Source organism: Canis aureus, chromosome 16, assembly GCF_053574225.1.
Source record: "Canis aureus isolate CA01 chromosome 16, VMU_Caureus_v.1.0, whole genome shotgun sequence".
Lineage (NCBI taxonomy): Eukaryota > Metazoa > Chordata > Mammalia > Carnivora > Canidae > Canis > Canis aureus.
This window is the reverse complement of record NC_135626.1, coordinates 59,226,381-59,251,971: the sequence shown is the minus strand read 5'-3', so window position 1 is coordinate 59,251,971 and position 25,591 is coordinate 59,226,381. Positions and strand designations below refer to the sequence as shown.

Here is a 25,591-nt window from a genome sequence, read left to right as displayed (position 1 = left end):
GGTCCAGGATGGAGTCCCGCATCGGGCTCCCCTTATGGAGTGTGCCTCTCCTTCTGCTAATGTCTCTACCTCTCTCTGTGTCTCTCATGAATAAATAAATAAAATAAAAGTAAAAACAAAAAGGAGAGGAAAGTCGAGCTTACTGAACATGAAACAATGGTGATGGTTGGAAACGCATTTGGAAAGTCTATTTCCAGTAGAACAGGTGTTTCTCTGGATCTCGCACAGTACACAGGCCAGTGCTGCAGCAGCATTGGCTGGAAGCTATAAACCAGGAAGCTAGAACTCTGGATTATCCACCCCCCACCCCCTCTGTGGGCTTTCCATACTCCAAGTTCAACCCACCCTGGAGGTGGTGAGTGGCACAGACTGTGTTCTGCAGCCCAGCTCACACCCAGGAGCCCACCTAGATCTCCATGCACTGTGGTAGTCAGAACACTGAGAACCTTTCCCCAAAGCGGGGGGCGAGATGAAAGAGACACTCCTTGCAGGTGAACCCGTGCTGAGGGTAAGAAAATGCACCCCCCCTCCCCACCGCCTACCGCCACCCCATGTGCGTCATTTGCCTAGCATTGCAAACAGGCACCGGGGTGTAGGGTAATTGTTCATGGCAGGCGCACAGGGGAACTCAGGTTGGTTATGGGTCAGTTAAGGCAGAGGGTTATGACCTGGGTCTACTCAGAAAATATTTATAGAGTCATTGTATGAGCGCTTATAGGTTAGGTGTGTTCAGAGAGAGAGAGATAAAGAGAGAGGAATTAAATCGGTACTGAGAGGGACTTTTCTCCTTGCTCCCAGCCCATCCCCTGAAATAGTGCCACCAGTTCAGTGTATGGTACGGGGCAAAGGAAGGCCGTGAGGCGTCTATAGTACTCTCAGCCACTCAGAAGTATGTCTTACCTTTTTCATCCTGCCTGGGGATGGTGGCTTAAGCATTTATTGGTGCATGCCCTGGGTGAAGGCCAAGGAACGTTGGGTACAGAATGGGAGGCTGTGCATTCCTCTGAATATACCCTGCCATGGGCGAGCAACAAACCCAGGTCCCCTGAGCTTCAGAGCTTATTCCTCCAAGCCGCATCTCCCACCATTTCACCTGCTGGAAAACACCTGTGTATGTAGTTCAATATCCTGGAAGCAACACTTTAAATATTAATAACCCACCGTACTTTATGAAGAGCTGCTTCTCTGAATTTTCGAAGTTTTCTACAACTGCTACTATTCCTCGGAGTTATACATTTCCCCTAAGAATGATGCCTTGTGTACTTCCTATCAAAGCAGAGTTAATGATTTCTCAGAGGTGCTGCTGGGCAGCAGGTAGGAAGGCAACCTGTAGGTGGGCTGCTTGGGGTCTCCAAGTTGATGGTTCACTCTGTGATCTAGGGCAAGCTGCTTGCTGAAAAAGGCAATTTCCCCAGCCATAAAATAGGGTTGATAACAGCATCCAGCGCCTCGAGTAGCTGCGAGGGCCTGGGTGCAGGTGGACTGCTCACAGAGCTGGCTCAGAGTAGCTGCGCAGTACTGTCATGGTCCTGACTCCAGAAGAGAAGCAGGGAAGGTTGAGCCAAATGACTGTAAATCAGTGGTTCTCTGCTTGGCCGCATGTTGGAAATCACCTGGGGAACTCAAAAGATTCTCCTGCTGGAAAAATAGCCACTCCCAGAGATCCTGTCTTCATTGGCTTCAATGCAGTCTGGGCACCAGGATACAGGAAAGCTTCCTACATGATTCTAATGCGCACCCAGGACTGAGCACCACCACTCTGAACACTTTGGAAATGGGATGTTCTCGGAGCTCTAGTTTATGGTTGCATGGTGTTCTTTTAGGAAAGATTGCTAAAGGGGCACCCAGGTGGCTCAGTTAGTTCAGTGTCTGCCTTTGGCTCAGGTCACCATCCCAATGTCCTCGGATCGAGCCCCATGTCAGGCTCCCTGCCCAGCGAGGAGAGTCTGCTTCTCTTCCCTCTGTCCCTGCCCCTTCTTGTGCTCTCTCTGTCTCTGTCTGTCAAATAAATAAATATAATCTTAAAAAAAAAAAAAAAAGAGGAAACATTGCTAGAGGATCTCAAAGCTAAACAGATTCCTCGTAATTTTCTTATAAAGGTCAGGTTGCGCATGGAGATCAGCACGAGGCTCTTCCAGCCTGTGCACTTGCCCGGGGTCCCCAAGGGTTTGGAACCTGATAAAAGTGAGGTTCCATATAACGTGTGCATGTTTCTCATAAAGTTCTATATGCAGAAGTTGGCTTCAAAGACAAAGAAAAGGAAAGAAAACTTGTTTGAACAAAAGGAATTTCCTTCCTTCAAGCCACGCCAGCCTATAAGCCTTCAGAAAGCAGGGAAGGGAGCTCCTCCTTTCCCTGGCAGATCCTGATAGACTCAGTGTTTACCAGAGTGGCTCCTTGTTAAGACAAGTGGTGAGCACTCCCCGGCCAAGGTATCTCAGCACTTAAACTACCTGTGGCCCATATCCAAGCTCCAGGATATGCAGAACTCTCCTGCAGCACCTGACCCACCACCATGAAGATCCGCCTGTGTAGACTCAGTCATCTGGACCAAACTACACAATGGTTCCTGCTTTCGGCTGTGTTGACCTTCTTTGTCTTCATCCTGCCCTCCTTTATTAAGGAGCCCAATACCAAACCTTTCAGGTAAGGTTCTGACCCTTTCCAAATTCCTCATAATTTATTAGAAGAACTTTAAAAAGACTCTAGCCCAGGGAAGCCTGGGGAACTCCAAGACACCGCTGTGTGTCCACCTGGGGTGCCAGGAGTCAGGCACATTGTCAACAACCACCGGCAAGGATGATCCAAGGGGACACCTAAGGGACAGCAGGTGGCAGGGGTGGGAAAACCAAGGTGTCCAAATGCCTGGCGGCTTGTCAAGGGGAAATGCAGGCAGGAGTTTGCAAACTGTGGGTCTGGGTCCCTGGAAGGCACAGAAAGAAGATGGACCCCCCCAGTCCCATCCCACCCCTGGGGGACTGTAAGTAATGGTAACAACTTTAGGGATAGTTCGCACGTGTGCCATTGGATGTGTCCAAAAGCAAAAGATTTACCCCGTGGATTCCATTCATTTCAGAATCACACTCTCCCTGAGGAGTTTGTCAGAAAATGGGAGGCCTCTCACTCAGCTTAATTCCCCCAAGCTCATCCCTCTAAAGGACCTCATAGACCAGTTTTCTTATAAAATCAACACATCTCTAGGAGTGGAGAGTCCCTTCCTTTCCAGACTCAGTTTTTGTTTTGTTTTGTTTTTTGTTTGTTTTTGAATGATTTTATATTCCACTGCTCTTAAAATTGGAAGGTAATACATGCTCTCAGAAAGTGTAGAAAAACACAAGCAAGAAGTGAGGGTCTTCTTCATCACACCCCCATGTCCACCCACTCTCGAGGGGTGACCACGCTTGATTCTTTGGTGTACAGAGAATTATCACCTAATTGTAGCCAACACTTCTCTTCTAAATGCCTTATGTGTTAACTAATCCTGATGCTTGTGAGTATACAGAGAGACACCGAGAGCTGAAGTGAATTGGCCAAAGTCATCCTGCTAGGAAGTCACGGGGACAGGATTTTTTTTTTTTTTTTTAATTCATGAGACATACAAAGAGGCAGAGACTCAGGCACAGGGAGAAGCAGGCTCCATGCAGGGAGCCCGATGTGGGACTCGATCCCAGGACCCCGGGGTCACGCCCTGAGCCAAAGGTAGAAGCCCAACCGCTGAGCCACCCAGGTGTCCTGGGGCCAGATTCTGGTCCTAGTATTTTGCTTCCCTAGCCTGTGCTTTTTACCTTAGGCTACACAAGCCCTTACCACAGATGGATAAATGGAAGGGTAGGTCAATAGGTGGACACATAGGTGGATAGGCAGGTATCACACTCTACACCTTGTTCCACAGGCTGGCTTTTTAAATCAACAGTGTACCTTGGACACCCTTCCATGTTGACGTGTACAAACCCACTCCCATCTTACTCGTGGCGCTGGGTACGGATATGAGTTTACTCATCCAGTCTCTGTGGGTTGACCGTTGGGTTGCCACTGGTTCTTCACACACCTTTGTACATTTACATAGGTATGTCTGTAGGTAGGTTTCTAGAAATGGAATTGCCAAGGCAATGGGTACACTCACATCAAATGTCAACAGATGCCACCAGATCATCCTCTGAGAAGGCTACCGCAACCCGTGTGCGTGTTCACTCCCTCACCCCCACCCCCGGGCCACACCAGAAATCATTAATGTTTTTAAAGTTTAAGCATCTGAGAGGTTCAAATGTGTCTCTCTTTTGAATCTGCATTTCTCAGGCCTCTGTGAATTCAAGGATCCTCTTAGGCTTATTGACCATATTGACTGTATTTTTTCTAACTGAACCAGCCAGGTGCTCCGATCATTCATATTTTTCTGGGAATGAATGACCTGTGTATATCACTTGCTCCCCTAAAAAATTAAATTATTTATCTTTTTCTCTCCTTTTTTTAAGATTTTATGTATTTATTTGAGAGAGAGAGAGAGAGAGAGAGAGAGAACAGGAGGAGGGGCAGAGGGAGAGGGAGAAGCAGGCTCTCCACTGAGCAGAGAGCCTGACCAGGGCTCCATCCCAAGACCTTGGGATCATGACCTGAGCCGAAGTCAGACCCTTCACCGACTGAGTCACCCAGGAGCTACTGTTTATTTTTTTCTTAATTGCAGGAGTTTTTTGTACCTGAGGGATATTAACATTTTTCTTTTTTTTTTTTAAGATTTTATTTATTTATTCATGAGAGACACAGAGAGAGGCAGAGACACAGGCAGAGGGAGAAGCAGGCTCCATGCAGAGAGCCCGATGCAGGACTCGATCTCAGGACTCCAGGATCATGCCCTGGGCTGAAGGTGGTGCTAAACCGCTGAGCCACCCAGGCTGCCCTATTAACGCTTTTCTATCGCACATGTGACAATACTTCAAATGTTCTCTTTGAGCTGATATTTGTTTTTATTGCCTTGTTTATGCTGTCTTGTGTCACACAAGTAATTTTTATGTAGATGAAGTCTTCTTTTCCTTTATGGCCACTGGACTTTGTGCAACTTGGGGGAAAGCCTGTCCCACCTCAAAATTATATAAATTTCGGGGCACCTGGGTGGCTCAGTCGGTGAAGCGTTTGCCTTTGGCTCATGTTATGATCCTGGGGTCCTGGGATGGAGAGCTCCTAGTTGGGCTCCCTGCTCAGTGGGAACCTGCTCCTCCCTCTCCCTCTGCCGCTCCCCCTGCTTGTGCTCTCCCTCTGTCAAATAAATTAACAAAATCTTTTTTTTATAGTTTTTTTTTTAAGATTTATTTATTTATTCAGAGAGAGAGAGAAAGAAAGGCAGAGACACAGGCAGAGGGAGAAGCAGGCTCCATGCGAAGCCCCACGTGGGACTCGATCCCGGGTCTCCAGGATCACACCCCAGGCTGCAGGAGGCGCCAAACTGCTGCGCCACCGGGGCTGCCCAACAAAATCTTTTTAAAAATTCTATAAATCACTTTCTATATTGTCTACTATTATTTTTGTGCTTTTGTTCTTCAAGCTTACATAGTTCTCCCATCTGCAGTTTATTTTTGTGTCCGGCATAAATCTGGGTTTGGGTACGCTGGAACTCTTTTGATCACAAGTGACAAAACCCAACTCAATCTAGCTTAAATAGGAGACCAGGGAGGGTGGGAAGGTCAGAGTATGACAGCATCCCTGGAGAGACACGGGCGGGGTGGGAGAGGGCTGCGGGAGAGTCACTCACGGTGACCTGGGTGCCTCGTCTCCTTCCCCAGCTGATGTCATATGTCCCGGGGTTAAGGAGAGAGGTAAGTAGACTGGTGCCTGTTTGTGATCTAGAGATTTCTGAAGGCGGAAGGTGGTTGGAATTGTCCATGGCGTTATGTATCCGGGAAAAAACCAGAGCCCACCTGCCCTGACCCCAGGGCCTTCAAAGTCAAGGAGGCTGTGGAGGGTAGCTCGGCATTCCTGTGGTGCCATGGAGGGACCAGAGCCACCCACTTACCTACTGGGGCCAAGTAATGGGACATCCACTCCAGAGAAGTGTTTGGGACACGGAATACTGTTGGCGCACTCATGCGGGGATCCCCAGTGCCAAGAAAATTGCTGCCCCAGGGAAACCACATTTACTGACCCTCCTGAGAGTACCTGTCAGGAGACAAACACACTGGCCTTCAGGGGGAGCAGGGACGCTGCGTCCCCCTACTCCTCCCAGACAGGTGGTCACTTAAGTAATAATACCCAAGAGTGGGACACTTGGGGGGCTCAGTGGTTGAGCACCTGCCTTTGGCTCAGGGCCTGATTCCAGGGCCCTGGGATCGAGTCCCACATTGGGATCCCAGCAGGGAGCCTGCCTCTCCTTCTGCTTGTGTCTCTGCCTCTCTCTCTGTATCTCTCGTGAATAAATAAATAAAATCTTTAAAAAAATATCCGAGAGCTAGGTCTTCAAAGGGAAGGGAAAGTCTTCTCTGTGGCTGACCCAGATTCTTGCCGCCCCTGCCTCCGGCCTCCTCCACACCACCACCACCCCCTTCTTGCCCTATCTCCCAAGCCTTGGGGCTTGGCTCTGACCCAGCTGGGGGTGTAGGGGGGAAGAGCTCTGAACCAACAGGACAACTAGAGCTCTAAAAAATGGGTGAGACTGAATTTGGGGGTTGAGGGTTGTTTTGTTTTGTTAATCTTTCCTATAATTCTTTTTTTAGACTGAGTTTCAATCATGAAAGGTGATTATACTATAAAGTTATAGAACTGCCCAAGGCATTAGAGGTGAGAGAGAAGGTCACACGCTGAGACTTCTCAGTAAACTGTCTCGGTAACTAAGCTGCAAACCGAGTAACAGAGAGTAAGCACCCTAAGAGCAGAGGTCCCTGGAGGGAAGGACGTGGGTCCTTTGAAAGCTTCAATGGGAAGATGGGTCTCGAGGCAGGTAGGACTCCGATAAAGGTGTGGAAAGAATAGTACAAGCAAGGAGGCCACCCCGCCTAAGTGTCCCCTTGGCTGAGCCGTGGACAAACACGCCTTGTAGAGACGAGGGGCTCGCTCCAGGGAGCAGAGGAAGGGCATTTCAGGAGGGTGGGGCCGAGGGTGGATGCAAGAGGTTTTGAAGCAGGGAGGTGACTTCTCAAAAGTGGGATTGTGCAATGGTTCAGTCTGTCCAAAGGGAACAGGACAGATTGGATGGAGGGATGAGTTACCACTTTTGGCCTGACCTATGGTGGCAACCAAGGGATGCACCTGACAAGTGGATTATCCTGCTGCAGAGGGAGGGACTGTGGCCAACCCGGTGCCCTCACAGGTGGCTTTAGCCTTTGAAATGTAAGATGAAGAGGACCTGGGGCGGGAGGGAAGGGAGAAGTGGAAAATCAGGAGACATTTTGATGAAGGAGAGAGATGCGGAGGAGAGAGCAGGGTGCAGTGAGAGACTGTGGGGGGTGCGGCGGGGGCCCACCTCTCCCTGCAGGCTGGGTGGGCAAAGGGTGACAGGTCAGAGATCAAAGGGGTTTGTAAAACGCCAACTCCACGTAGTATCGGTGGTTTCTGAAGGTCATTGGTACCGAGGTGTTTGCATGTTTTATGACACAGGATTATCGTTTCAGAGCTGGAGATTTCCCAAAACGCTAACCTACGCTCAGGAGCTTTCTGTGTGCTACTTCTGATCTTCATAGCTGTTGCCCAACTTCAGTATTTTTATTCTTTTACAAAAATGAGGGATATGAGGTTCTGAATGTTAAGCTTAGGGGTGCCTGGCTGGCTCAGCAGGTGGAGCGTGCGACTCTTGATCCCGGGGTTCGAGCCCCACGTAGGGTGTGGACAGTACTTTAAAAAAAAAATACCATCTGGGCAGCCCGAGTGGCTCACCGCCTTCAGCCCAGGGTGTGATCCTCAAGACCCGGGATCGAGTCCCACATCAGGCTTCCTGTATGGAGCCTGCTTCTCCCTCTGCCTGTGTCTCTGCCTCTCTCTCTCTCTGTGTCTCTCATGAATAAATAAATAAAATCTTAAAAAAAAAAAATCTTAGGGACGCCTGGGTGGCTCAGCGGTTGAGCGTCTGCCTTTGGCTCAGGGCGTGATCCTACGGTCCAAGATCGAGTCCCATATCAGGCTCCTTGTGGGGCACCTGCTTCTCCCTCTGGCCTGTGTCTCTGCCTCTCTCTCTCTCTCTCTCTGTGACTCTCATGAATAAATATATAAAATCTTTTTTAAAAAATCTTTTAAAAAAATGCTAAGCCTAAATCCACCCAGCCAGGAAGTAACAAACCAAGATTTGAACACAGAGGATTTAGGCTCCGAAATCCATGATTCTTGACTTCCTGTTGACTCTCAAGTCTAATGGAGCAGAGAGATGTACACAAAACCAGAGAGGGTGTGTGACAACCACAGTTAAGTCAAATGTGACAGGCCCTATGGGAGCAAAGTTACAAGAGTCATTTCCACCCTGGGGTGGGGGTGGGGGGGATGAGGAGAAGGCTGTGGGGATGGTGGCATCTGCAGAGAGCCAGAAGGCCGTGTGACATTTCAGCATGCAGGATCAGGATTGTTGCACACTAAAGAAGCAGCGGGAACGGTGCAAGCTTGGGAACCGGCGGGACGTGTACAGGCATGAGAGGCTGATTACTAGTGTAACACAAGCTGATAGGGGGGCTCCACATGCCAGGCACTGGTCTCCAAAACCCTTGAGCATCATATCACAAAAACCTTGACCACATATCAAGGCTTTGGGAGTAGATACTATTATTAACAACAGCCTCTTTTCCAGATAAGAGAGGTTAGGCAACTTATCCAAGGTCAGCCTTGTCATTTAAGTTCAAACCCAGGCCAAGCTAGCTCCAGAGTCCACCCTCCCAGCCATGACCTGCACTGGCATCACAGCACCCCTCCCTCCCCGGCACCCACACCCCCACCTTCCTCTATCACACCTATCATAACACGTTGTCACGAACACAGTTTATTTCCTGCCAGACTATGAATTTCGCATGGGAAAGGCCTGTCTTATTTGTCTCTCTTTCCTCAGTAATTTGAACAGGTCCTGGACATCAGGCAGGCATAACAGCGTTTTTTAAATGCTTGTTGATGAAAGAATAAATGCAAGACCCTCAGTAACGTACCAACAGTTTAAACTTTATTCTAGGGCTGTGGAAAAACCTCAGCGTAAGGGAGGAACGTGATGACATTCGTGCATTGAGCAGGCTCCTCTGCTACAGATTATAGGGTAGGCGGTGGGGGGAAGGTGGTCTCAGCGGGGGCTGGGTTAGAGGCTGTTGCAATGGTTTGGGGTAGAGCCAGGAGCCCTGGGCGGGGAAGCTCTGGTGACAGGACGTTAGAAAGAAAGGACTGAAAATAAGTTGGATCGCCTGGATTTGGCAACAAATAGGATGGATTGTATGATTTCAAACCAAGGTTATTGGACTACTTCTCATATCTTCTTCATTTGGTGCCGGTCTCTGAGGTGCTCCCGGATATGGAAATACAATCTAAGACCGTGCCTCCACTGGCTTGGCTTTCGTGGTCTGGAATGAATTTGCCTTGGAAGATTCTATGCCTTGGGTCGGCTTCAGAGCTGACCAATAAGAGTCAGCTGTAAAATCAAGGCTATGGATTTTCTTTTTTTCTCTTACTTGATTTTAGTCTAAGAATATAACTTCATTTTCTATCACCCCTTGATTTCTGATCCTGGATCCCCCCACCATTCACCGAGCTGCAGGGAAACTTAATCTCGGGGCAGCCCTGGTGGCGCAGCGGTTTAGTGCCTCCTGAAGCCCGGGGTGTGATCCTGGGGACCCCGGATCGAGTCCCACGTCAGGCTCCCTGCATGGAGCCTGCTTCTCCCTCTGCCTGTGTCTCTGCCTCTCTCTCTCAATCTGTATGTCTCTCATGAATAAATAAATAAAAATCTTAAAAAAAAAAAAAAAAAAGAAACTTAATCTCAGCCATTCTTGCTCCTCTGCACCCTTCCTAGGATGGTGTCAAGGGCTCCCCGATACGTGATGCGGTGTCAGGGCCTGGGTGGGGGCAGCTGATTCTTAGCCATCGTGGTGCCATCGAGACATCCTTCGTCGTCTCTGCCTCTTGGCTCTTTCATGTGCACCTGCTTAGGTGTGAGAACTTTCAGCCGCTGTCTTCCTGGGATCAGCATGCTGTCATTTCCCTTCGGGGTCATATTAGACTCTAGGAACACTACAAGGCAGTAGGGTGCAGGAGCCCTCCAACCTCAGGATCCACAGACCCCTCTCTTCTCTCCCTCCTCCTTTCCCTCCCCCTCATCCACAGGAATCTTTCTAGGGAGGGGGCGATGGTGGGAGGAAACAGAGAAGTCCTTCCCCGAGACATCTATTTCACCAAATCTCCTCCCCCCCCTTAGGGCTCAGGCATGGGGGGGAAAAGCAGAGGTCTTGCAGGACATCCTTTACTTCCAGCTCTTATTGGCCACATGTGTCCACGGAGGCAATGAACATGGGGCTCTTCACAGCTGCGGAGGGTGAGAAGTGGACGCCAATGGGAAAGGGAGAAAGTACAAGGAGGGAAACAAATAACATTCCGAAACAGCACACACATTTGTAAGTGTAACAGGCGTAGGAAGGGGGTCTGGATGTGCGTGCCCTGAAGGCGCCACCGGCAGATTCTTTGGGAGGATATAATCCACGGACTGATATCTTTTTCTGCTTAAATCCATTTTCTGCTTTTATAAAAGGACGAATACTTCAGAAAAATTTGTTTGTGAAGAAAGATTCGGGAACAAAAGACCCATTTAGGCACCACCTCCATAGTGAAGTGCCCCCCCTCCAGCAGAACCGTGTCCCTAGGGTGTATCCACACACTCTCTCCCACACGTATGACTAATAGCATCGGACCTAACACTTTATAGCATCTATTTATGTTCATGTCTGTTCCCCTGTTCGCTCTGGAGCTTCTTAAGATGAGTGACAATAGCTCTCTTATCCTTAACAGAGAGTTCTCAATGCCTGGCATCTAATCACCACTCAGTAATATCTGTGGACTAAATGTTGCATTAGATTTTCAAATTTTCTTTTCTTTTTTTTTTTAAGATTTTATTTATTTATTCATGAGACACAGAGAGAGAGAGAGACAGAGGCAGAGAGACAGAGGCAGAGACACAGGCAGAGGGAGAAGCAGGCTCCATGCAGGGAACCTGATGCGGGACTCGATCCTGGGACTCCGGGATCACGACCTGAGCTGAAGGCAGACGCTCAACCACTGAGCCACCCGGACATCCCAGATTTTCAAACTTTCATAGAATTTTCGACAAGATGTCTCATTTAGTTTTCATGTTTTTCCCATTATTATTAGTTTTTTATTAAGCTGATATGCAAGTGTTTCAGGCAAATAGTATTGCAAAGTTTACATCAACATAGAGAGAGCCCCGTGACTTGTCCCTACTCCAGAATCTTGATTCCCAGGGCAACTGCGTCAACTCTTTCTGCTCTTTCTTTTGGTAATTACCTCCCTATTTCAGAATTGCATGCCTACCTGCCTCTTCTTGACTTCTTGATTAAGTGGTTTAGTGCTACAAATGAAATAGGCCACTTACCCGTGGCCTTGACACCTGTTGCCCTTTTAGGCTTTCATCTCTGAACACGTGAACCCAAAGGGGAGCGGATGGGGACTCTGACGGTCACTCTGTGTCGTACACATTAGCACTTGACCCAGTTCGACTAGAATACATTTGTACAACATGGCATTTTTCAGGGTGCCTGGGTGGCTCAGTTGGTTAAACATCTGTCTTCAGCTCAGGCCATGATCCCATGATCCTGGGATCAAGCCCCACGTCAGGCTCCCCACTCAGCAGGGAGTCTACTTCTCCCTCCCCCCTGCTCATGCATCTCTCTCTCTCTCTCTCTCTATCTCAAATAAATAAATAAAGTCTTAAATAAGTAAATCTTACAAAAACGGCATTTTTCCAAATACCTTTTATACTCTAGCTTGTGAAGTCCTCACAACAGTATTATGAGACTGATATTAAGATTCCCATTGAGGGACGCCTGGGTGGCTCAGCAGTTGAGCATCTGCCTTTGGCTCAGGGTGTGATCCCAGGGTCCTGAGATCCAGTCCCATATCGGGCTCCTTGTGGGGAGCCTGCTTCTCCCTCTGCCTGTGTCTCTGCCTCTCTTTATGTGTGAAAGAAAGAAAGAAAGAAAGAAAGAAAGAAAGAAAGAAAGAAAAAAGAAAAAGAAAGAAAGAAAGAAAGAAAGAGAAAGAAAGAAAGAAAGAAAGAAAGAAAGAAAGAAAGAAAGAAAGAAAGAAAGAAAGAAAGAAAGAAAAAGATTCACATTGAATGGGGCGGCCTGGGTGGATCTGTCGGTTAAGCACCTGCCTTCGGCTGGGGTCATGATCTTGGGGTCCCTGCATCGAGCCCCGCTCAGTGGGCTCCCTGCTCAGTTGGGAGCCTGCTTCTCCCTCTCCTCCTGGGTTCATGCTTTCTGTTATTAATCTCTATCTCTCTCTCAAATAAATAACTAAAATTTAAAAAGAGAGAGAGGGAGAGAGATTCCCATTTAATGGATGAGAACAGGGGCTTTCCGTGTTCTGTGACTTGCCCAAGGTCGCGCAGCTGGCTAGTTAGGGCTGAGCTGGAACTCAGGCAGTTACTTTACGCCCCCGTGTGCTCCGCCGCCCATTTGCCAAGTGCCAAGAAGTTAGGCTTTGGCCAGACTCAAGTTGAACCCTTGAGGACAGCCAGAGCCCAAGAGGTTAGGTCCTGGGTGGGTGACAGCTATGACGCTGTGGGCCACCTCGCTCCAAGAGCACTGCTCTGTGCCATCAGAAGCAGAAGCGGTAAAAGCCAGACCCTGAAGTTATTAAACGCCATCAGGGTTGTGGGGTTTGGCAGTTTCTCGGGGAGCCTTCCTGCACCAACGGAGGACAGGGTAGCTGCCCACTCGACTGCTTTGCTCTTCTCCTTTCTCTCTTGGGCAGAGAGATGGGGAGGGGGAAGAACCTTTCCCCCAAGGTCTCTATCTCAAAAGTGCCTGCCTAAAAGCGTCACCTGAACTTGGGCTAACCCCTGAAATAAACCTTACTTGCAGATCTGATTATCTCCAAAAGAGATAAGCCGGGTTCCAGTTACAGGTCATAAAAACTGACTTTGCTTTAAACAACCTTGATTCTTTCCCAGCCACCAGGCCACATGGTCTTATCTTGCATCTGGGATTCTTGGCCTATATACACCTGCCATTGTTCAGTTTAGAACATTTTCTCACCTGGTTACCGAGGTCTTCCCTACTCTCCTTCACTCTCAAGACTTGTGCCCGTAGGTCTCAGGAGAGCTTTTGTGTCTGTACTTGTGTATTATAGGGAGGGAGAGCATCCAGCTTCCCTGGGGCCTGGGTGGCTCAGTCAGTTAAGCATCTGCCTTTGGCTTGGGTCCTGGGATGGAACCCCGCATCGGGCTCCTCGCTCAGTAGGAGCCTGCTTCTCCCTCTCCCCCTGCCTGCCACTCCCCCTGCTTGTCAAATAAATTAAATAAATAAATAAATAAAATCTTAAAAAATAAAATAAACCAGCTTCCCATCTCCTGGGCCACAGTTAGGTGAAGGGGAATCTCAGCATGCTCTGGGTCTCTCTGTTGGGGGGACAGCTCTGGAAATAGGATCCAGCTACTCAAGCATTAGGAGCAGTGGCTTAGATGTGTTTCCTCTTCTGTTCCCATTTTATATTGTCCTTCATTAGGATTTAATTGGCCAGAAACTAAACAAGTAAGAGAATTGGCTTTAATTTGAAGAAAGAACACTTGGAACAACAACAGAATACAGATTTCTGTATTTTTTTTTCCAGCCTACAAAGATAATTAAAGCAAAGCAAGGCAAAGGACAGCTTTTAGTGATTGAAGCAACTTTATGGACATGTCTAAAGTTTCAGGGCAAAGCTCTAAAATGTAAATTATGCAAAAAGTTTCAGGATTTCCTGGGGAAAATAAACTGCAAATTTTAGGGAGAGAGCACAACAGAATGACTGGTTTCCATTTCAGATGAGACCAGAGCCCCTAAAGAGCTATGCAGACCCCAAGGGAGTTTCAGCAGCTCCAGGCTGGTCTAACCACCATGTGGGGTGCTAGAGGTGAGACCCTCCCCGTCATGGAGGGTCCTCAGCAGGGGGTGATGACAGGCAGTGCTGGGGAGCCTAAGGTTTGTTTCCCTTTCAAGGAGAGGTACAATAGAAACTGAGGTGGGGGAACCAGATGTGGAACCCTGAAGAGGCAAGTGATCAGCAAAAATGGTGGGGACTGGGGGAAGGTGGTCCACGTCATGAAGACGTAAGTAGAGGCATGTGTGTGACCAGCCACTTGTCACAGGGCAGGCACACCTAGCCTGAAGCCTCCTCCACTGTCTGTTCCGTTGAACGGCAGAGCCCAGAATTATTTAGGAAATCAAAAGACTTTTTGTTTTTCTTCGGTTTTTACTGAAGAATAATTGATTAAAAAAAATATTGGATATCAGTTTCAGGTGTACAACATAATGATTCAATATGTACATACATTATGAGATGCTCACAATAAGGCCAGTTACCATTTGTCACCATACAAAGCTGTTACAGTATTATTATTTTTTAATATTTATTTGTTTGTTTATTTATTTATTTATTATTTTTACAATATTATTGACTATAGGAGCACCTGGATGGCTCAGTGGTTGAGCATCTGCCTTCAGCCCAGGGTGTGACCCTGGGGTCCTGGGATCGAGTCCCGCATTGGGCTCCCCACAGGGAGCCTGCTTCTCCCTCTGCCTGTGTCTCTGCCTCTCTATCTGTGTGTCTCATGAATAAATAAAATCTTAAAAAAACCCTACCCGAACAATATTGTTGACTGTATTCCCTAGGCTTGCACTTTACACCCTTGAGTCTTATTTGTTACTGGAAGACTGTGCTTCTTAATCTCTTTTGCCTATTTCATCCATCCCCACCACCACCTCCCCTCTGGCAACCGCCACTCTACTCTCTGTATCTAGGAGTCTCTTTCTGTTGCGTTTCGTTTGTTCATTTGTTTTGTTTTTGAGATTCCACATTTACGTCGCATTATATGATATTTGTCTTTGTCTGGCTTATACCCTCTGTGTCCATCTATGTTGCTGCAAATGGCAAGACCTCATTGTTTTTTATGGCTGAGCAATATTCCATATATACATATCCATATATATGTATCTCTCTCTCTCTCTCTCTCTCTCTCTCTCTCCAGTCATCTGTCGATGGACACTGGGCTGCTTCCATGTGTTGGCTATCGTAAATAATGCTGCAGTGAGCACAGGAGTGTACATGTCTTTTCAGATTAGTGTTTTCACTTTCTTTGGATAAATATCTAGAAGTGGAATTGCTAGATCATCACGGAGGTTTCTTGAGCTTTTTCCTTGATAAAATAATCTTCTATTCCTACTAGTTTTACTAGTGGCCTTTGATTTTGGGTGTTATCGCTAAATTTCAGTTTGGATGACCTCTCCCACGTGCAAGCCACCTTCAACCCCACCATGTTCTTTCTAGTAGATACAGTTGACCGTGAACAACATGAATTATACCGGGTATGTATGGATTTGTTTTACAGTACTGTACGTGTATCTTCCCTTCCTTAGGATTCTCTGAGTGACATTTTCCTTTCTCTAGATGACTTTATTGTAAGAATATGTGTGTAATACACGTAACATGCAAAATATGTGTTGATTGACTTGCTATTGGTAAGGATTCCGGTCAACAGCAGGCTATTCGTAGTTGAGTTCTGGGGGAGTCAAAAGTTACAGGCAGATTTTTGACTGTGTGTGGGTCAATGACCCTCACCCCCAAACTGTTTAGGCTCAGCTGTGCTATATTCATGGGAAAATACTGCTCTCTTACCAACAGTCATTTCATGGCTTCAAGTATAAATACACTTTGACCCCTCTGCCATGTCTTTGCTTCCAGGTCCCCCTTGGTGTTGTGTAGTTCAGAATTTAGAGGGGAGAAGATGACAGATAATTATTCTTTGGTATCCATTTCATTTATTGAATAGAGCCATGTGATCCCTGCTAAAAATAAATTTATTTTTTGAAGTGCAACATTTTATATTTTTACTTCCCAAATAGATCAGAATTTAATACTGAATTGTTTTTTGCTTGGATGTGATCCGTGAATGATTTGCCATCCCTCTGAACCCTTAATAGAGAACAGGTTTCTGTCTTCACCCCAGCCCTGGCCTTGCCCATGGTGTTCAATTTCAGGATCACCTAGGGTCTGGACAAGACGAATGCAGGGCACACAGCATGTGGATGGAAGGAATTTGAGCATTCAGTAAATACCATGCATGAGCATAAGGAAATGCCTACGTAAACACCCACATTCCTAGCAATCATAGTTGTGTTTAATTATAGGGAATTGAAATGCAACTTAATTACATAATTTTGTCAGTACCTGGGTCATTGCTGCAACTCCTTGTAGCATATAAAGGAGTCATCAGTAACCTGCAAGGTACCTTGTATCTCCTGCCTCTGGAAAGGACGGCAGAGAGGAGCTCCTGGTACTCCCTCCTCGGGGCTGGCATGGCCACGAGGCAGAGGGCCAGCTGTCCAGGCTGTACATTTGCTGTGTCTGGTGTAGAAGACCACCCTGCTGCACCCTCTAACCAGCCACAGCCACACAAAGGTGCTGCAGTTTGGAAGGAAAGCTTCTGGAGGCCTCTTGTAGTCTGGGGGTAGGAAATGCAGGTGGAAGTGAGTTCCAAGTTTCACAGCCGAGTGACAAGAGCCGTTTGTTATCAGAGTTGACACTTAGGCCTTTGCTGGGCCTCAAGCATGGAGCCTCAGCACATCGGTGACATTGAAAGGGAGAAGAGTAAGTCTCACAGTAACCAAACCTTTCTACTAGATAAACGCGGCCCAAATCCAGCAAGAACATGTTCTGAACTAACTCAGGTTTTTCACTCTACATGGATGATACTCTTTCAGAATGGATATTTTAGGGGTATCTACCCAGCTTGTGAGCCAACAACTCCCTCTTTCTCTTCAGATTGTCCTCCTACCGTGCACAGGGTGGACCCTAGGACCCATATCACCTACCATGTGGCCAGGGACAGAGAAGGGACACAAGTGGGCTAGAATCTCTCCCATAAAAATTAAAAATTGGCAACAAAGAGAGTCAGCAGTTGCTGGAGTAGGTGTTACAGGGTGGCCATCCTCACCGCCACGTGGGCTGAGGAACAGAAAGCAGAAAGCAGGCTAGAGGAACAGAGGTAGGCTGTGTCCTTTCCAAGCCTCAGAGAGAGACTCCAGGTTCCAGACCCTTCTAGAGGCTCAACTACATCTTGCTCTTGGGCTCTTCAAGACATTTTCTATCCTTTTGATAAATCTCCCCATCTTTTTTTTTTTTTTTTCTTTAGTTACAAATGGAAAACAGGAGCACCTGGGTGGCTTAGTGGTTGAGCATCTGCCTTTGGCTCAGGTCTTGATCCCCCACATCGGGGGTCCCCGAAGGGAGCCTGCTTCTCCTTCTGCCTGTGTCTCTGCCTCTCTCTCTGTATCTCTCATGAATAAATAAATAAAATCTTAAAAAAAAAAGAAAAAGAAAAAGAAAACAAAAAAAGAAATAAAGGTTTAAAGTCTTGATGGCTATTAGTTTTTCCAGGTTGTCCCTGGAAAAGGGACAGCCTTGTCTCAGGGCCTTTCTCTCCTTTCTGGTCTGGGATATCTCTCATTCAAATTACTTCCTTGAGCTGCATAACAAAGGCAGAGGCATTGGCGACATGAAGCCTGTTAAAAGTGTGAGTGTTCCAAGGTGGAAGGACCCCACTGCTGACCTTTCCCTACCAGCCTCTAGAGAAGTTAGGTCCTCTCTCACTTTGTTTTTTAAAGATTTTATTTATTTATTCATGAGACACAGAGCAAGAGAGAGGCAGAGACACAGCAGAGGGAGAAGCAGGCTCCATGCAGGGAGCCCGATGTGGGACTCATCCTGGGACTCCAGGATCACACCCTGGGCCGAAGGCAGGCGCTAAACCGCTGAGCCACCCAGGGATCCCTCTCTCTCACTTTCAAGGTCATAACAGAGACTGTCCTTCTTGAAGGACCTGGATAAGTGTGCTCCCCTGGGGCCTTGGGAGCAGGAAATAGGGAATCCACCAAGAAGGGCTGGCCACAGTGCAGGACGGAGGCCCTGAAAGAGGAAGGATTAAGGGAGGTAGTCTGCCTAGGACATGTACTACCCTGGGCCAGCCCTGTATTTTTCTGGTAATGAAAGTCTCCTCTGTCTTACACTTTTATTTATTTATTTTTAAGGGCCATTTATAGAGTTGAGGACTTCTTTTTTTTTTTTTTAAGATTTTATTTATTTATTCATGAGAGACACAAAAAGAGAGAGGCAGAGACACAGGCAGAGGGAGAAGCAGGCTCCCTGAACCCCTGGATCACGCCCTGGACCGAAGGCAAACACTCAGCTGCCGAGCCCCCCAGGCGCCCCTGTCTTCCACTTTTCATAACAGTGACTACAGTGTACTCTGCAGGCTCAAGGTCTGTGCCTTATTCAAATCTGTATCCCTGGAACCTATAAACCTACATGGCACATAAACATCCAGCCAACATCTGTTGGATGAGATGTTCTTCCCCAAGGACATATTTCAGATTCTATTCCTCGTTTGTTTAAATCCATTTCTTGGCGGGCTCGGAAAGCCTTTCGAAAGCACCGACGTGATGCAGCATTGTGGGAGGCTTCGTGGGAAGGGCTGCTTAGAGGCATTTTTGCCCTCTCCAAGTCTACGATTCAGGGAGGAACTCGACATTACTGCTAAATGAATGTAATCCCCAAACACGCCCAATTCGATGACACGTAGGGTTTTAGTATTCACGTTGTCCCAGGAACCAGAGCTTGGGTCAGGATACCTCCCATGGCTTCTTTCTCCTCACCCATTTCCCGGCACGTCTCCGGGTGACAACCTGACATTTGTCTGTGATTGTTCCCCTTTGGATCCTGGGCTCCACGGGGGGAGGAATGTGTCTGGCTGCACTCCTCACCAGGCCCCAGTGCTCAGTAAATACTTGCTGCATAAAAGAACACATTAGTGGCTGCAGAGTTGAGAGGCAGGTAGAAGTCAAAGCCGCAACCGGAGAAGTGGGAGACAAGACTCAGGAGACCCCCCCACCCAACTTACACAGAACAGACCAAGAATGACTGGGAACAGAGCGCCACGGCAGGGGTGAGAAGTGGGGAACTCATCTGGTTGAGCACGAATTTTGTGCCAGATGCTAAACACATGTTGTCAGGCTCACAGCCGACTTCTCTCAGGAGCAAAAGGCAGCAGCCCATTTTACAGATAAGCAAACCCAGGGTCGGGACGCCTGGGTGACTCAGCAGTTGAACGTCTGCCTTGGGCCCAGGGCGTGATCCTGGAGTCCCAGGATCAAATCCCACATCAGGCTCCCTGCATGGAGCCTGCATCTCCCTCTGCCTGTGGCTCTGCCTCTCTCTCTCTCTCTCTCTCTCTCTGTGTCTCATGAATAAATAAATAAAATCTTTAAAATAAAAAATAAAAAAAAAAAGGAGGGAAGGAAGTAAGAAAAGCCAGGGTCACGTGGGTTGTGATTTCTCCCAGTCACATCAGCTAGTAACTGGAAGTGCCAGAGATTCTCACTCAGGTCTCTCTGGCTGCACATTTCATGTTCTCTCTCCTCTCTCTGTGGTCTCAGTAAGTCTGTGGTATGTGGCTTGGAAGAAGAGTGGTAGAAGCAGACAAAACAGAGCTGCTTGGGTCAAGAGTGATCAAGGTGAGCCAGGGAGGCCTAGTGCGCCAGGTAAAGAAGCAGGAGTTAAGCACACCTGGAAATCCATGAGGGTGAAGGCTAGGTCCCCAGAGAGGGTGACTCTTTTTCCCAAGGCGCCCAGGAATCCCCCCAAAACCTGTGTAGCACAGAGACCCATCCCCACCTCCCACAAAGTCCAGTTAGAGAAACCTGCAGAGCGGAGGACCCACACTTTCCTCAGCAGAACACCTGGTGCTAATTTGCATAAATTAAGGAGCTTTCGGCAGGCTCCCACAAGAGGAAGAAATAAAAGGAAAGTAAATCTAATCCTTGGAGCCAAAAACCCCGAGTGCCAGAAGCCAGACCAGGCACCCTACATTGATCTTCTCAGACCACTAGAAACAAAGCACGGCCAGGATGGAATTCAACTACACTCACCCACCCCCTTGCTTTGGCACCAGCCCCCCATCTCCCACCTGAAATTCCTCAGTAGTTCCTCCTGGACAAGAGGACAAATGATAAAGTCCAAACTCCTCAATCTGACCTACAAAGCAGATAATAATCGGGTTCTGCCTATCGGCTTGGGACCATCCCCTGCCCAGACAGAGCCCCTTCCCCCAGGCCCACTGAGCCCACACGCTCCCCAGGGCGAGACCTGGTCTGTATCGTCATCACACAACTGTGTGTGTGAACCAGAGTTCCTGTTGCCCATGCTGCGAGACCAATCTCGCATCCGGGATGTCTAGCATCTAATAGGAGATACGGGCTCTTGAATACTTGCTGAGGATGTATATTTTTCCTAACGATGCTAGCAAGCAAGTTTGCTTTTAGGTAAGGTTTGAAATATATATTTCAGGTAGATCTTTCCACCAAGGTAGGCAGGTAGTTATTTTTCGTAATTTTTTTAAGATTTTATTTATTTATTTATTTATTTGAGAGAGAAAGAGCACAGAGGGAGAGGGAGAAGCAGACTCCCCACCAAGCAGAGAGCCCAACTTCAGGCTTGATCCCGAGGACTCTGAGATCACAACCCGAACCAAAGGCAGATGCCTAACTGACTGAGCCACCCGGACACCCCAGGCATCTAAAGTCTTGACATGCATGAGATGCATGTATCTTTCCTCGCTCACGAGGTTACCTACCCTTCATTAAGGGAAGGAAGGAAGGAAGGAAGGAAGGAAGGAAGGAAGGAAGGAAGGTCGGTCAACAGTATCCTACAGATATTAGATGACAGGGCCAGAGTCAGAGAGTCATTGCTGGAGCAAGTGCAGAGACAGCCCTATGCAGGGAGAACGTGGTGGCTTTGGTCCTGACACCTGGTTGTGGAAGGAGGGTTGGGGTGAAAGCAGGGTACCACCTCCATGATACTACCACGGTCTCTCTATGGGTCAAAAGGAAGTGTCCAGACCCACTGCCAATGGGTGCAGCTTAATTTGGGGTATGGACAGTGACACTCCTTCCCTTCATGTCTTACGGAAACTGGTCTGAAGTCTACCCAAGGCACAAGAATAAATACTAATTATTCCAACCTGTTGATCCGATCCTCGGCCTTAACCCAAATTTATGTCTATCCCTAGGCATCAGCACATACGCAATGAGGAGAGGTCCCCAGAGTCACTCCATGAGGTGACAGGGCAGGCCCCCACAGCGGGAGACAGGACAATGGCCCCGGCGGTGGCATCAGCGCAAGAGAAGAGCGTGTGGGCCCCCCAGGCCCTGGCCACAGCCTACGCTGCCCAGGAGGACACCAGAGCAGAGGCCCTCGAGACCACCTCAGCTCAGCCCACCCCCATGAGGGGTCAGGAGAGGAAGGACACCATGCCAGACACGCTGCCCCCGAGGGCTCAGGACAAGGGGGTGGCGTCTGACAGGACAGGGCTCCCATCAGTGATGAGTCAGGACACTAGGACAATCAAAGGAAGGCGGGACCAGAAGGAGGAGCCGACAGCCACCAGGAAGGTGACCCCAGGGCCTCAGAGCAAGGCGCGGACCACCCGGCGAACACCTGTGCCAGAAAGCCAGGCCAAGGCGCTGACCACGCCAGGAGCAGGGCCGATGGGGAGGACGAGGAAAGGAGCCACCACAGCGGCTGCCCCGCACAGGGACACAGCCCGGGCCACGCCACCCTCCACCTCTTCCCAGGGCCACACCACCCGGAGAAGCCCGAGTCTGCGGGCTGCCAACTTCAAGTCTGAGCCCCGGTGGGATTTCGAGGAACAGTACAGCTTTGACACGGAGGCCCTGCAGCCGGTGAGTCTGGCCACCGCCTCCCCGCTCCGTAGCCCCTGCGGACAGCCCACCCCGCTGCCCCCACCTTCCAGGCTCCGCCCTACCCTACCCTGCTTGCACCCCAACCTTCTCTCCTTAAGTGGTCAAAGCAGGAGGAAGAGGCAGGTCCCAGATCCTGGCCTGGGCAGCGGGGGAAGGTGTGAGGGTGACGTGCGCTGCCCTGGAGCCCCCAGAAGGCCCGGAAGGTCATGGGGCAGGGGGAGAGACACCTGCGCTGGGGCTGGACGTCCAAACATCCATCCTCTGGCAGGGGGCGGGGGGCACGGCTTGAAAGATGGCAAGGAGGGACAGGGCCACCAGCCAGGACCCCCTGCCCTGATGCACAAGCCCGATTCCTGGGAATGCCTTATCTTCCTTGCACACACCATGCCCCCACCTTCCCTCCCTGCCCCCCCTAAGAAAAGCAGCCTGGGCCCACGGCCGGGAGAACATGTTCGGTCACACATGGAACATGTACGGTCATACACAGAACCCCGCGCAGGCTCTCCCGCTGGCTTCCTCCCCCACGCACCTGCCAAGGGGCATCCCCAGGGCACCAGGAACCCTGTTCTCTGGGACCCTCGGGGCTCCGGTGGCCAGGACAAGGGCGAGGGAAGGTCAGCAGACCCTCGGGATAGGACGGAAGAGGCCCCCGAGGTGTTCCCCCCGCCTGATCCACCCTCCCGCACGCAGACCTGCCCGGACTCAGTGAAGGTCAAGGCCTCCAAGTCACCCTGGCTCCAGAATCTCTTCCTGGCCAACCTCACCCTCTTCCTGGACTCCAGCCGCTTCAGCCAGAGAGAGTGGGACCGTCTAGAACACTTCGCACCGCCCTTCGGCTTCATGGAGCTCAATCAGTCCCGTGAGTCCTCCCGGGAGCGTGGGCAGCTGGCCTCTGTCCCTGGCCCGCCTCTTCCCTGGGGGCCACCGGCGCGGCGCAGTGGGGGGGACATGAGGGCCACCCCCCCCCCGCCCGGGCTCTGAGCGGAGCCCCCCTTGTTCCAGTGGTGCAGAAGGTGGTGACCCGCTTCCCTCCGGTGCCCCAGCAGCAGCTGCTCCGGGCCAGCCTCCCCGCCGGGAGCTCCCAGTGCATCACCTGCGCGGTGGTGGGGAACGGGGGCATCCTGAACGACTCGCGCGTGGGCCAGGAGATAGACGGCCACGATCACGTGTTCCGGTGAGCCCCCGCCCAGCTCCCCTGGGACTGCCGCCCGCGGAGACCTCCTCTCCTGAGAGATCTCTCAGGGCCAGCTCTGCCCGTGTCTGGACCGTGGAGTTCCCGGGCGCTCCAGGGAGGCTCCCTTTACACCTGCTGCCTCCCCGCCCCCCCCCACCCCCCCGCGCCTCTCCCTCCTGCACTCATGGGTTCTGGACGGTTCTGTGCGGTTCTGTCTTCCCGAGCAGGTTGAGCGGAGCTGTCACTAAGGGCTACGAGCAGGATGTGGGCACCCGGACGTCCTTCTACGGCTTCACCGCCTTCTCCATAACGCAGTCACTGCTCGCCTTGGGCGGTCGGGGCTTCCCGCACGTCCCTCTGGGGAAGGTGAGCGCCCGGCCACCCGCGATTCTCAAGGAGGGGCATCGGGCTGAGAGAGGGAGCCTGGTGGCCCGCGACTGCAGTCTGGTCCTGCGAGGGGCCGGAGCTGGGAGGACCGCCGGACGGGCCTGTGGAGAGCGAGTGAGCAGGCTGGGGTCAGAGCCAGAGCAGCACCCCCACCCCCCCAGCCCTCCACCCCAGAGCCCCTGGTCCCGAAGGCGGCACTGCCCGGCCACCTGCTGTCCTTGCTCCTCAGGATGTCCGCTACCTGCATTTCCTGGAAGGCACCCGAGACTACGAGTGGCTGGAAGCGCTGCTTCTGAATCAGACCCTGGTGAAAAGTAGCCTTTCCTGGTTCAGGTACCCACCGCCCCCTCCCTTACCCCAGGCCCAGCCGTGTGTTGAGCGGCTGCGAAGGGCTGGCCAGGTGGGCACAGCCGTAGGTATCGCCTGGGGATGGGGCTCCAGTCATGCCCACGGCCCCGACTTGGCCCACGGTGGAGGGCGTGAGAGACCTGAGCCTGAACGACCCAATGCCGCCCACAGGCGCAGGCCCCAGGAGGCTTTCCGGGATACCTTGCAGTTGGACAGGTACCTGTTGCTACACCCAGACTTTATGCGATACATGAAGAACAGGTGAGAGCAGGGCAGCAGAACGCGTGTGGGAGGGACCGGGCCCCTCTCATCCCTGCAGCCTCCTGACGGCTGGGGGCTGGGGATTTCTCAGGTTTTTGAGGTCAAAGACCCTGAACAATATCCACTGGAGAATATACCGTCCCACCACTGGGGCCCTCCTGCTGCTCACGGCCCTTCATCTCTGTGACCAGGTAAGGCTCTGCTGCAGGAGGAGCACGAGCTCCTGGAGAGACAGCTGTGGGGTATCCCTGGACCTGTCCAGGACAGGACGACAGCCGGGGGGAGCAGGAGAGGAGTGTGAGTGTGGATATACACACGTATACAAGTGCACGTCAGGGAGCCTGCACCCAGACCCCTAGGGGTGGAGCCAGAATAAAACCCCCCACCTCCCAACACACACAGCCCATGAGAACAAGCCTCGGAGGGAGTAACCTCAGTTCTTGTTTCTCCTCCACCCTTTACGTAGGTGAGCGCCTATGGCTTCATCACCGAGGGCCACGAGCGCTTCTCTGATCACTACTATGATAAGTCCTGGAAACGAACGATCTTTTATACCAACCATGACTTCCCGTTAGAGAGAACACTCTGGAAGCGGCTGCACGATGAAGGTATAATCCGGCTGTACCAGCGTCCCATAATTTCCAAACCAAAGATGTGACTGGAGCCTGGGCCACAGTAGTCCCTTCGGCCATTCCATGGCAGGAGCCACCGTGGGAGTCTTGAGACTCTACCACCATTTTCCCAGGGTTCAGACCAGGCCCCAGGCCCCCCCAGACTCACCAGGGGACACTGGCACCAAGGAGGAGGTGCTTTCAAGATGGCAGATGTCTGATTGAGGCCTTGGAGAAGCTTGGAACGTTGCTGTGGGTTCCCTTCACAGGAAGGAGGACTCTGGTCTTGAGACCAGAGAATTTGAACCAAAGGGAGTGATGACCAGCCAATACCACAAATCTCAGCTGAATATCACCCTTCACTGTCCAAAAGCTACTTGACACTAGGGGGGAAAGCCTGAACCTTTGGAGACATGTAGATTTGGTTTTGAATTCCAAATCTTGTCCTTAGCAGCTGTGAAATCTTGAGAGCATTACTTAATTTCACTACAGATTGTCTAGAGGACCCATCCTTCCAGGGCCTATCTGATTCTAGAAGGATCTCCACCTTTCCGTGTCTTCCAGCTCTTTGACAACTCTCTGAGTTGTAGAAAACTGATGGTAATAAAAATAATTCTTGCCCATGGAGATGCAAATAAATCTTGTACAGTAAAGATGCAAGTAATGATTCCCTTGTGGGCAGTGACCCGTTTTGTACGAACAAGCAAATTCATTTTGACATTCCTGATGGCCTGTATACATGTCCGTACCTTGGGTTCTCCCTTGAACCAGTTTTTACATCTTACTGGTTCCTTCATTAATTAATAAGTTAAATAAAATCCTTGACATGGGTTCATTTT

The 25,591-nt window shown here is 50.1% G+C and overlaps 1 protein-coding gene across 5 annotated transcripts; it reads left to right on the top strand.

The window, feature by feature from the left end:
* The first annotated feature begins 353 nt into the window (after nucleotides 1-353).
* Nucleotides 354-25,591, top strand: ST6GALNAC1 (ST6 N-acetylgalactosaminide alpha-2,6-sialyltransferase 1). Of its 5 annotated transcripts, none has more exons than XM_077854363.1 (11): nucleotides 354-508; nucleotides 2,472-2,646; nucleotides 21,278-21,950; nucleotides 22,662-22,830; nucleotides 22,974-23,145; nucleotides 23,373-23,511; nucleotides 23,762-23,865; nucleotides 24,052-24,141; nucleotides 24,233-24,332; nucleotides 24,608-24,749; nucleotides 24,887-25,591. In XM_077854363.1, the coding sequence occupies exons 2-11, from the start codon at nucleotides 2,516-2,518 to the stop codon at nucleotides 25,069-25,071; spliced, it is 1,905 nt and encodes a 634-aa protein (XP_077710489.1). In that variant the 5' UTR covers nucleotides 354-508; nucleotides 2,472-2,515; the 3' UTR covers nucleotides 25,072-25,591. The 5 variants fall into 5 exon arrangements, 4 of the variants coding, with proteins under 4 accessions (XP_077710489.1, XP_077710491.1, XP_077710488.1 ...); XR_013354973.1 differs by having other exon boundaries at nucleotides 357-508; nucleotides 2,223-2,646; nucleotides 24,233-24,438; nucleotides 24,887-25,026; XM_077854362.1 differs by having other exon boundaries at nucleotides 360-508; nucleotides 2,223-2,646.

Coding starts and splice junctions, on each gene's coding strand:
- ST6GALNAC1 (XM_077854363.1), top strand. CDS start 2,516: ATGAAGATCCGCCTGTGTAGACTCAGTCATCTGGACCAAACTACACAA. Junction 23,866..24,051: donor AGTAGCCTTTCCTGGTTCAG/GTACCCACCGCC, acceptor TGCCGCCCACAG/GCGCAGGCCCCAGGAGGCTT. Junction 24,750..24,886: donor GAAGCGGCTGCACGATGAAG/GTATAATCCGGC, acceptor CCATTTTCCCAG/GGTTCAGACCAGGCCCCAGG.